We start from the raw sequence: 13,203 nt of genomic DNA on the forward strand, positions 1-13,203 counted from the left end.
TAGAATTTCCTCAATCTGATCAAGGACATCTGTGAAAAACCAACAGCTGACATCATAGTTCATGGTAAAAACACTGGATGCTGTCTTTCTGTGATCAAGAACAGAACAATTTTACAATACGTGAATTATATTTCAATAACACTGCTTAAAAAATGTCATTTCCTTCCAGCTTAGTTTACTAGTACTAGAATCAACTTTTGCCTTCTAGAAGAGCATATTGGTCTGATTTCTTTTGCTTAAAAGGTTCAGTCACGGCCATGATCCTTTATAGATACAGAGTGCACAGTTCAAGTACAGCCCTTTGTGAGACCTTTTCCGGGATACAAATATGGAAGTGACATCATTAGACCTTTGTCCCAGAGCTCCCTCTGACCTACTGCATACAACCGGAAGTGGTATTTTGCAATAACACTTTACACTATTTTTTTTTAAAGACTGCAACAGCTTGTGATCCTTTAAATATCATAGGTGATTACAATTTTTTTTTTGATTTTTAAAGGGTAAAATGATGACTCAAACAAATATAAAATGAACACATCAAAGATTTCAATTAAGTCATTAATTAATGAGAAAACTATTATGATGTAAAAAACTGGTTCAAAGGAGACTACAAAGGACAGACCTATTTAGACAACAAGGAATGCTGAAATGGATTTTGCTAATAGATGGAAAATTGGACATTTATATAGGGTGACAATCCATGGAGTTTTCACAGAACAAAAGTTCAACTGACTTATATGAACAGGAATCATATACAGTAATGATCTGTCCTTTATCAGTTAAATTCTAATTCCACAACATTGCAAAATAATCAAAGACGATGAAAAGCTAGGTATCCTATAGAATCATATAACATTTCAAGGGCCTCTAGACCAGGCCAAACAATCCACTGAAAGATACGCAGGTATCTTTTTGCCCATTTCAAAGGCTTTTGCAATTTTTCACAACACGTTTAAGAGTGGTATGTCTATGCATATAGTTTGATTCGTAAATTTCTATTCTATTTGATCTACCATATTTTATCAGTTTTAACACATATATTTTCCCCACATCTCTGCAATTATAATTAGTAGCATTTTTTTCTCAGTGTACATGAAATAATAATGCATCTTACAACTGATGACATCTTGGCTATGATGAAATACAGTCATTTCACCAAATTGTAAACTTGAGAAAATGGTCTTGGGGAGGGAAACTTTAGCTAACATCTTCTTTGGGGCAAAAAAAAAAAAAATTAATTTTTTAAAAGCCATCCTTATTATCATCACCTTTGATTCTTGAAGCATGTGTTTTATGTAAAAATTGTAACAATCTCTTCAACTCAAAGCGGCTCACTGATTATCAAAAGAATGAAGACAAAAAAGATATTGTCCTCGAATCAAAGAAGAAAATGTTGACATCACAGTTTCAGAGTGCTTTTTTTCAAGCACTGGACTAGAAAAGCAATAATTAAAATAATAATAAAGACATTTAGAAACATGAAACATCTCACACATTAGTGGCATGAGCTCACAAAGGTTATACCTTAAGTGTGTATAGCTATTGTTGAACCATGACAACTGACTAGAATCACCTTGTGAGGCATAATGGAGTGAGAATTAAGAGTTTCTCACTGAAACTGCATTAATAGCAACTGTAGTAGTTGTTGTTTTTTAATAGATGCTTGAACTGTTCCCTTGTTAGGCTGGCACTTAAAAATCCTCAGTGGTGGATGGACCTAGAGTCTGCCATACAGAGTGAAGTAAGTCAGAAAGAGAAAAACAAATACCGTATGCTAATGCATATATATGGAATCTAAAAAAAAAAAGGTTCTGAAGAACCTAGGGGCAGGACAGGAATAAAGACACAGATGTAGAGAATGGACTTGAGGACACGGGGAGGGGGAAGGGTAAGCTGGGACGAAGTGAGAGAGTGGCATGGACATATATACACTACTAAATGTAAAATAGATAGCTAGTGGGAAGCAGCCGCATAGCACAGGGAGATCAGCTCCTGCTTTGTGACCACCTAGAGGGGTGGGATAGGGAGGGTGGGAGGGAGACACAAGAGGGAGGGGATATGGGGATGTATGTATATGTATAGCTGATTCACTTTGTTATACAGCAGAAACTAACACACCATTGTAAAGCAATTATACTCCAATAAAGATGTATAAATAAATAGATAGATAGATAGATAGATAGGGAAAAAAAAACCCTCACAGAGAACTCCTGCAGAAAATCCTGGTACCTGTACACACTTATTACAAAGCATTTCCATAGAGATGAAAAATCTTTTCAAACTGTTTTCTCAGAATTTTTTTTCTTTCAAAACCCTTCCACTTGGGCTAGATTTGAGTCTCTTTCAGTCAATGCTACAAAATTATTTCACTCTGTCATTTATATCTGTACTTCTTTGAAAAAACACAAAAAAAGGAACAATGAAGAACAATGAATGCATAATTTCAAACTCAATTTGAGTGTTATAAAGCAGAGGCCTGGGCAAATAGAGGGCAACACCATTTAATATTTTTCTTAGGCAAAAGTGTAGAGAAGTTAAAAGTTCTGTCCCTCAGGATTTTTATTTTTCTTCCAAATTACTTTTAATTTCCTACCATTACTGTCCTCTTTCCTATCTCCTTTGCTTTCTTTCCCCCGTCTACAGTTAACTTTCTCTTGTATTTTCCTCTTTATTCCAAATTCATTTTAGTGATTTTTTAAAAACATCAACTTATTTTATATGGAAGGTCTTTCATTTACTAGTTAGAAACAGGAAAAATAGCATTGAAGACCTAAATTCAAATTTTGAGTGTATCAATCCCTTAATGATATGAATTTGGGCAAATCACCAACTAGGGCTTTGAACTACCATGCCCTTATCTGAAAAATGGGGATATCTGAAAAATTTTCAGAATCAATGGACACCAATTATCAGAGCTAAGGAAAACCAACTAGAACAAGAGAGGAGTTACACTTAAACATACTGTAGTAAATCTGTAGAACATCAAAGAAAAACATAAGGTCTAAAGAGTGGATAGAGTTAAAGACAGATTATAAACAAATAAGAATTAGTCTGATTGTGGATTCATCGACAGCAACAACAGAAATCCAGAAGAGTATGGCTGGAAGAAAGTTAAAATAAGCTTTTATTATGTATGTGGCTAAACTGTTCATCAAGATGGCAGACAAAGAAAAGGCATTTTTTTGATAGAAGAGCAGACTCCTACTCATTCTTTCTTTCTTCACTGACAGGACCTCGGTTTTATTTGGGGTGACTATGTCCTTAGATTAAAAAATTTCATGACCCAGACTCCTCTGCTGCTAGGGTGGTATTTGATAGTTCTAGCCACTGAGGCAAAAGATTAGATGCAGGAAGGATTTCTGGAAATGCTGGGAATCCCTGATGCCTTGTTTTCCTGCAATATGTGCTGCCCTACTTCCTCTCTTCCGTTTTTTCCCACCGGATGCTGAACCGGGAACACAGTGGCTGGAGTTGCAACAGAGACATCTTATGTTTTGAGGCAAAGGCTGAGGAAACCATAGAAACCTTGCCCTGTAACTACTTAACTCTATACTTTGTTACGTGAAGGGGGAAAGGGGGGCAGTTTTTAAAGCTACTATTTCAGTTACTCATAACTGAACACAATCCTATTTGTTACAGATGAAGAAGAAAGAAAAACTTGATTACTAACAAAAATGTGGCTCTACAGAAAACCCAAGTCACTTTTTTAGAAACAATGAAAGTATTCAGCAATATATTAATACAATATACTAAAGTCAATTGTATGTGTATATAGCACCAATGAACTCAGAGAATATCATTTTTATTTATTTATTTATTTTTTGGCCGCACCATGCAGAATGTGGGATCTTAGTTCCCCGACCAGGGATTGAACCCACACCCCCTGCATTGGAAGCACGGAGTCTTAACCACTGGACCGCCAAGGAAGTCCTGTAATTTTTAAAGGTGTAGTTACAATAGCAGTACAAAATATAAGGTTTCTACAGACAAATCTTATATAGGAAGTACAGAATCTTTTAGACAAAATTTTTTAATTATCAAAAGCAATTAAAAAGTTCTAGGGGCTTCCCTGGTGGCGCAGTGGTTGAGAATCTGCCTGCCAATGCAGGGGACACGGGTTCGAGCCCTGGTCTGGGAAGATCCCACATGCCGCGGAGCAACCAGGCCCGTGCGCCACAACTACTGAGCCTGCGCGTCTGGAGCCTGTGCTCCGCAACAAGAGAGGCCGCGATGATGAGAGGCCCGCGCATCGCAATGAAGAGTGGCCCCCACTTGCCGCAACTAGAGAAAGCTCTCGCACAGAAACGAAGACCCAACACAGCCATAAATAAATTAATTAATTAAATTAAAAAAAAAAAAAAGTTCTAATTAAATGGAGAGATACATTATGTTTATGGATGGGAAGACTCAGTTTCATGCAGGAATTCTCTTCCCCAATTGTTCTGATCTCCCCAAAATAATCTGTAAATTAAATGTAATCCCAATAAAAATTACAATGGAATTGTGTGTGTGACACTTGTCAGGCCAATGCTAACGTTTACAAAGAAGAGAGAAAAGCCAGGAATAGCCATGAAAATTTCGAAGAACAAGGTTGGTAGACTCGACACATTTCAATATTTATTATAAAGCTATGTTAATTAAGGCAGTGTGGTATCAGTACAGGAAGAAGAATGTAAGTCAAAGGAAGAGACTAGAGATCAAAGAAACATACCCGTGAATACGAAAACTTACGGTATATCACAAATCACTGGAAAAAGGATGATAAATGATGCTAGGGCAGTTGGTTATCAGTAAGGAAAAAAATTAGATCCCTAACTCATATCATACACAAAAATCAATTTCAGGTGAAAGGAGAAACCTAAAAAAAATCCCCCTCAAAACTAAACTGTGAGAACATCTTTACAACCACAGGGAATAGAAAGATGATTTATGACACAGAAATTACAAATCTGAAAGAAAAAGACTGATAAATTTGACTACCTCTTTAACTTAATAACCTCTGTGTACAAAAATGGCATAAACAAATGGCAAAGGCAATGTATAGCCAGGAGGAAGATCATTAGGGTCTGAAGAGCTTCTAAGAAAGAAAGAAACAAATAGTCCAAGGGCTAAAAGGGCAAAAGAAAGTAGCAATTCACAGAAGAGGAAACCCACATGGCTAATAACTACAAAAAGATGCTTTCGCTCCCCAGCAATCAGAGACCACAATGAAATATCATTGACACTCATGAGACTGGCAAAAATGATTAAATCTGACAATACCAAGAACAGGGTAAGGACGTGAGGCATGGGAACTCCTGTGTACTCCTGAGGCGAGTGTACACTGGCATTCCCACTCTCAGAGCTGTACAGCAGGTCTAGTAAATAGGAGGATGCCATTGCCTGTGATGCAGCTGTTTTAGTCCCATGTGTACACAGCCTAGAGAAACTCCAGTGCCAGACACACACCACAGACTGTTCACAGTATATTGCTATGAATTAAAGTATTATAATAGAGGTAGTTTCGACAAAATTAGTAAAGATACACTTCTGGATGGTGGCACCACCACAGGCACTTGCTTTAAACACAGACCGTGATGGGAGAGACCACAAATTGAAACAGGTGAATCAGACTACTTTCTGATTCATACCAGAAAGTGGCATCATATTTCAGTGTGGGTACAGACAGGGAGAATGCCAGCCTTCAGACCACCTGAGGAAGATTTTGATGCATTTCCTTACGAGGACTTCCTTATTCTCCTTGACCCAGGATGTGAGCAACTCCTGACTAAGTTACTGTGTCTCCTTTCTCCTCCTCTGGGTCCAGCCCTGTCCTGCCACTTTGTAGGTGTGACAGACAAACTGACATCAAGCTCTGCTTTCACAATGACACTGAGTAAAGCAGGACCCTCTCTGTGAAAAAGATCTATCCACGTCTCTCCAAGCCAACATGGTGTCATTTCACAATTATTTTTATGGCTTTTTAATGAGGCAATATTACCTATCGGAAGACCCCATTCATTAGCACTTTTACCACATACCATTGATGAAACACTTGCGTCTCAACTCTGTTGCTTTTCATACCCTGTGAAGTTCCTATTTCTTATTTTCACAGAGTTGTAGAGAAAAAAGTATCTATTTCAAAAGTTGAAGCAATCTGTAAATATATAGGTAAGTAATAGTGTAGATCATTTCGGCAGGACTGAAATATTATCACAGACAAGAAGATTAAAAGCTCCATCATGCCCAAGGCCCCTTCCTGGACTAAATTTTATTATTCAGATACTGTATGATATCACTTATATGTGGAATTATAAAATACAACCAACTAGTCGATATAACAAAAAAGCAGCAGACTTGCAGATATAGAGAGCAAACTAGTGGTCACCGGTGGAGGGTGGGCAATATAGGGGTAGGGGAGTGGGAGGTGCAAACTACTGGGTGTACAATAGGGATGTACTGCTCAACACGGGGGTATAGCTAATGTTCTGTAATAACTGTAAATGGAGTATAACCTTTAAAAATTGTATAAAACATTTTTATAAGTTTAAATTAGAAAAAAAAAGAATTAGGATGTGCATTTTGGTGTGGGACACAGGGGCTCTGAGGATGCTCTAAAGGGCACAGAAGAATCTCTTGTATCCTCCAACTCTTGCCTGTTCCTGTAAGATAAAGGAAGCTATATGGTCAACCCTCCTGTTCACTCTGCACAGTGCCCGGCGTGTCTTGGCGTCAGCCCTGGAAAGTGAGGTCACTACCAGATCCAGGAGGAAGCTCTCACCATTGTCTAGACCGGGTCCTTGGAAAGAATGGGGGCTCCAGACAGTAAAACAATTGTTTTAGGCTGGAAATGTTTTCAAATAAAGCTTCTGATGGGAGTGCATGTCAGTTTCAGCTAACCGCTTCAAAGCCTGTCACAGATTTCTGTGCACTGGAGGAGGTCTGTTCTCACCGTCCTTTCAAATTCGGATGAGCTTGCCAGACATTTGCTTCAAAATATCTCTAGCTTTTTTCCTAATTGTTTCAGCAATGGCTCATAGAAAGGCCTTTTAAAATATCTTTTAATCGTCAACGTATTTATTTCTTGAAATATTTATTTCCTTGTAGGAACCTCAAAGTTTTACATGTTATAAAAGAATGACATGGTTCCGCATTTTGCTTTTTACAACCTTAGAGGTATTGGTCAATCATGAAATAATCCCTTTGACATTCAATCAAAGCCCTTTGATTAAATTACTGTTATTCTTAGACACTAGGGATGATTCATTTCATAACGCCTGATGGTTTCTTCTGGAATTTATTTCATGAACAGATCCACCTCATTTTTTGTTCTTTTCAAACCAGGCAGTTTTAGTATGACTAGTACCGAGGTACAGTACTGAATACAGTTCATAAGTACTGAAGAACATTTTAAAATTTAGTAAGAACAGCTAATCTTATAAAATCTCAGGTGTTTGATTATAAAAATAACTCTATTTTAGTAAGAATAGCTACTTCTCTGGAAAAGTAAAGTAGGTTTCAGGCATACAGAATCGCGAAGAAGGCTGGGCAAAGAGTGCTTAGATACGACACCAGAAGTATGATCCATAAAAGAAGAAATTAGACTTCATCAAATTTAAATTAGATTAACTTAATGCACTTAGATAATTAAATTTCAGAAAATAAAAAGATATGCCAAAGACTCTGAGAAAATATTTTCAAATCATATATCTGATAAAGGACTTTTATCCAGAATACATAAGGGAATCTTACAACTCAACATAAAAAAAGAGATAACCCAATTAAAATATATGCAAAAGATCTAAATAGACATTACTCCAAAGAAAATATACGAATGGCCCATAAGCACATGAAAATACGTTCAACGTCATTAGTCATCAGGAAAAAGCAGATAAAAACCACGAGGTAACACTTTATACTCACTAGGATGGGAATAATAATAATAAGAACAAGTGTTGGTGAGGATATGGAGAAACTGGAACCTTCATACATCACTGGTAGGAATATAAAATTGGTACAGCTGCTTTGGAAAATAGTCTGGCGGTTCCTTGAAAGGTTAAACATAGAGTTCCCATATGACCTAGCAATTCCACTTCTAATTATTTATCAAGAGACATTTTTAAAAAAAGAAAGAAAGAAAACCTCCCTTTGTGCAAGGGTTTTACTTACTGACGTTCCACTTCAGGCCTGTTGTCGTAACCTGATCGCATGGCTGTCCGACCGGAATAAGGCCACACCAATCACCTTCCATTCCGGTATCTACATGCAATTTGTGCTTTCCCTGAGGTAGAGAAGGAATGATCATTAAGATGGGGAAGAGAAAGGAAGGCACGTTAATGCTCACTGAAGACCTGGTCATACGCACCAGGTACCATCCTAGGAACTTCACATGGTTTATCATACTTAATCCTAACAACATACTTATGTAATATGTACTGAATTATCCTAGGAACTTTCACCTGACTAAATCCTAGCAACAGTTTTACAAGGTAGTTTATTGTTAATTATTACCTTTATATATCAGAAAATTGAAGTTTGCAGAGATTAAATGTGTCCAGCCAGGACCACACAGGTAACAAGGGGCAGAATCAGGATTCCTACCTATACCTGCCACTTCCAAGATTCCATGTGCTATAGATATAGCACTAAGTGATACAGAATTCTAGGGTCTTAATCAAACACTTGCTTGAGTGTAAATATAACATTGCTTCCTCAGTAAAATCTCTTCTTTTTATCTGAGAACTGGGCTTCTAGCCTTGAGAATTCAATGTAAACCCTACTAATGGTTAACCTCTTTCCCATACCCACAGCTGCTCTAGGAGATGCTCAGTGGGGCATACCTCTACCAGGAAATAGAGTATCTGCCCTGAGAAATGAGTATGCTTCTTCTATTCTGATTATGAAAACTGATAGAATCTACCATGTTTTCAATTTTTCAGTTTACAAGAAGGTTAAAGTTAAATGTAATGCTCAATCAAGGCCACAAGCTTTGCTTTTAAATAAAATACTTGGAAATGCCTCTCCTACAAAGTAATGCTTTTCCATTCCTACCCTATTCATTATCCTCAGGGTATATAGTCTTTGTAGAAAGATACCTCAAGTTCTTATGGGAAAATGTCAAGACATGTATGCATTCAATAACAGAGTAAAAAAGGTATTTTTCATAATTCAAATAACTCTGAAGGAATAAGCTCCAAAAGATATTCTTCATTTTAATAAAATATTGTTTTAAAGTGTATTTAATATATGACATATTACCAAACTAAGGTATCGAGGTCTCCTTGTACAGTCATTTTACTTTTATTGCAAGTATGCCTTTTGTGCTGTATATTGTAAGTTTCTGAGAACTTATTCTACTGTATCCAGGTCTCAACATGCAAGCAGGATTTGTCTTTTGTCAAAAGATTGCTTTTATTAGGAAAACAATTCTCTAGATTATTATACATATGAATCCTTGTGTTTAACACAAGTTCATTCAGACATTTACTTCCTGTACAATTCATATACCTATATTTCCATTTGAACATTCAATCAGAGGGCATAAATTCAATTAGAAGGGCTTAAATACATTCAAACACAAAGAAGATCTTTAAAGAAAATTTAAAATACATTTGAACTGCGTGTCCATCATTGGAAGAAAGGTAGGCCACACTTGTAGATATACACCAAGCAATGGATTAGATGCACACAGAGAAATGTGGATGGATAGAAAACACAATGCATTGTGAAAACATAACACATAGTAGGAAACAGAATCGTGATAAATGACAGAACCTAGCTATGTAAATTAAAATAAATGCAAACACAATAAGGCACTTTTTCTACTAACAAAATTAAAAATATATATTCATATACACACACACACTAACATGTCTGCGTAATGGGAAATGATATAGGGACAAAAGGGAAGCAATGGATCAACCAACCAATGAGGATTCTTGCCTGGACCAGAGATGATAATGTGCTATGAACTAACGAGTACTACTGACCCAACACTGAAATCTCATAAAAATAAAATAACAAATACATATTTTAGATATGAAGTGATACAAGATTTAGAAATTCTTAGACTCTTCTGAAGGAAAAAAACAGAGAAAATATTCTCATAATTCAGTAATTATTAGTAATTACTAATTACTAAAAACAGTAATTCAAGAAAGAGGAATAACTGGGAGACAGCCATGGGAAAAACTCAGGAGCGAAATAAAAACTTATCTCATTCTTGAATAATGATCTTCGGTGTTTTTCTTTTAGCGTAATTTAGAGCAAAGGCATATAAGTCATATTATAATTACAGAAATTTTCTACATATTTCAGTGTAAAAGAAACGCTATAATTGTCAGAAGGCACAAGTAAGGAAAAGAGTAGAAGAAAGTGCAGTGGTCTTTATTTTCTCATCATTTTACATCACATGGGAATCAGGAAATAGAGCCTAAAGTTGCAGATTTTTTTAAAGGGGGATTTTAAAATTGCTCCTGTCCTGAGTTATTGGTAATGTGGGTAACATGCCTAAGCGCCAGCAGCGGGACTGAGGAATGGGATCTGAAATAGCTCTGTTCTTCAACCTGCCCTGTTACTCATTCATGAACCTCCAAGCCAGTGTCACAGACAAGTTATTCACCCAACTGTATACATGAAACCTGTGACCACTGCGTGGAAGGCAAAGCACAGGGAAGGAGGAAAGATGACGGATCAGAGATGCGATGCGGTGTGGGGAGTGGAGGGCAGCGTGCAAGCAAGGGGCGCCCTGAGGAACGATGCTCGAGTGGGAACTGAAGGATGAACAAGAGCCAACTCATGACGGGAGGGCAAAGAGGCTTGCAGGCTGAGGGCGCACCCCAAAAGCCAGAGGAGGATCACTTGAGGCATCGGGGTGGGGTGGGGATGGGTGGAGCACAGGAGATTTTCAGGGCAGTAGAGCTATTCTGTGTGACACCGTGATGGTGAATACGTGACATGATGCATCTGTCAGAACCACAGACGTACCACACCAGGAGTGAACTCTAATGTAAATCAGGGGCTTTCCTTAATAATGTATCAATATTGGTTCACTATTTGTAACAAAGGTACCACACTAACGCAAGATAATAGGGGAAACTGCCAGCAGGAGAGGGGGTATATGGGAACCCTCCATCTCACCTGCTAAATTTTCCGTAAATGTAAAACTGCTCTAAGCATAAAGAGTATTGCTATTTTTTTAAAAGTCTCTCAATGACCTTTCACTTTCTCATCCCTTCAGTGGGACCAACAGCAGTGTGCTAGTGGGTTTGAAACCTAGGCCAGCAGATGAGCGGTACCACACACGGAGAAACATGCAGCCATTTCTCAGCAGCCTTTACAACCTTGTTCTGCTTTTTTTCCCCTTAAAAAAAGGGTGTTTTTTTTTTTAAGATATGAGCCACCTTTCTTTCTTTAGAATCTTTTCCCTAAGTTGATTTACATTGATAGCTTGCCACATGAATTTTGAGTTTTATTTCTCCCTACTACCTTCCATTATAGAAATAATTCTCTCTGAAGATACAGATGCTAAATATAATACAAATTATTATCCAGAGATGCCAAACGTAACAGACTTTAACAACTTTGGAAAGCAGTAACAAAGCCTCTTTTCTCATCAAAGGAGTTCATGAGGGAGGGTATTGCAGAAATTCTGATTTCCTCAGAACCGCTTTGGCTTCAGCAGTGAAGGGATAGGAATGACGGTGACTTTTCACAACGGCGGATCCCAGCCCGATGAGGGTTGTACCACCAGGGTCCCCATCAGAAAGCACAGCATATCAGAGGAGTTGCAGGTGACCCGTAGTCTCCTGGGCTCTGGGTGGCAGAGGACACGGGACCTAGAAGGGCAGGGATGCACTCCTGGACCAGATAGCTCTACCTCTGTCTCTGGTAATGGTGTTCTCTGACAATGAGACCTGCGACTTCTTCATTTCTTATCAAAGGGGACTCATGTGTCCTTGGGTTGTCTTATTTTCAATGTGTTACAGTTAATTCCTATCTTCTAATTGAAAACTTTCCTCCCTCTGTTTGTGGCCTGCTTAATGGTTTGGTAGTGGTCAGCTGAACACATTACTATGTTTGGTGCTCTGGCTAACTGCAGTAAAGAATGATAAAGGAAATAAGGAATGATTTCTCAACCTGTGAATATTAACTCCCTAGGAAGATTCTTCAACTTGTATCATATAATGCAAAGGCAACAGCACAAGCACATGTTAAGCTTTATTATCCCGGGGTGGGAGGGTGCTGTTAAAAACCCCACTGGTTTAAATGACACAATGGTAAGCTTTCTCTTCTAGCCTTGCTATGTATTCATTGCCTTCCTCATTATTTTAAGATTCAACAGACCTTGAAAATTTCAATCTGGGACCTAAAAAGTCCCAGATAGGTATCTGCCTACAATCAAACAATGAACAGTTTTTCCTCTCATTCCAAAAAGGTGTTTAGCCACAAGTGAATGGTCTTTGTATTGATAAATATACAAAATTTAGCTTTGTATGGTTAACAGAGAGCAATACTGTGCTTTTCTCCTGTATCCTCAAGTCTATGTGACATGTTTACAGTGGACAACAAAAGGAATTTTTGTTCATCCCTCAGATTTCTCAATTCATAATATATGCTAGCCTATATGGGATTTGACACAGGCAGGCACGCAGCCTGACAGTAAAGAACTTCCCTAAAGATTTATGCCATTACCGGAGACCACAGGCACGTGAACTCATCATTGACTTCCATCTACTCTCATGAATCACTGCACAGCTTCCTATTCTGTCACCTGTTCTGAGCTTAGATGACTCTTCAAAGTCAAAGGCAGTTCTATACGGTAGAGATGGAACAAGAATAAATCATAGACAGTTTGGTGTTCCAATCATGGTTATTTTGAACATATTAACAACCTCAATAAGGGATGAAATTGTAATTCAGTGAAAGGCAACAAAGATGGTGCTTGGCACCTATGCTGGAGTCACACTTATGAGCAGGTAAAGGACAGGCGGCGTCACAGTCACCGTCCCTGGGCTGTAATGCCAAAAGCTAGAGCAAAACATACGCGAGCGGACACCTAATGAAGGGCTGAGACATCACTGTCCCTTTGACTGTATTCTACCTCCTCTTTGAAAATGACAAGGACATGACTGAGAGAAATGATAAAGCTCACCCTAGATTTTGCTTTTGTAAAAATTCCAAACATTGAGGCATCTGAATCCTGTTTACATCTCTAAATCTTTA

General features: G+C 37.9%; 1 protein-coding gene and 1 pseudogene across 6 annotated transcripts in view; both read right to left on the reverse strand.

The window, feature by feature from the left end:
* The window catches only part of LOC309666436 (olfactory receptor 2F1-like), a 617,177-nt pseudogene that overhangs the window by 603,501 nt on the left and 473 nt on the right, over nt 1-13,203 (reverse strand). The gene's annotated exons all lie outside the window — the stretch shown is intronic.
* Nucleotides 1-13,203, reverse strand: part of TPK1 (thiamin pyrophosphokinase 1) — a 354,991-nt gene that overhangs the window by 92,583 nt on the left and 249,205 nt on the right. For all 5 annotated transcript variants that reach the window (XM_082473895.1, XM_082473892.1, XM_082473893.1 and 2 more), the window contains one exon: nt 8,149-8,260. In XM_082473895.1, the coding sequence (XP_082330021.1) occupies nt 8,149-8,260 (112 nt within the window). The remainder of the gene's footprint in view (nt 1-8,148; nt 8,261-13,203) is intronic.

This window comes from Balaenoptera physalus (genome assembly GCF_965194825.1).
Source record: "Balaenoptera physalus genome assembly, chromosome: 8".
Lineage (NCBI taxonomy): Eukaryota > Metazoa > Chordata > Mammalia > Artiodactyla > Balaenopteridae > Balaenoptera > Balaenoptera physalus.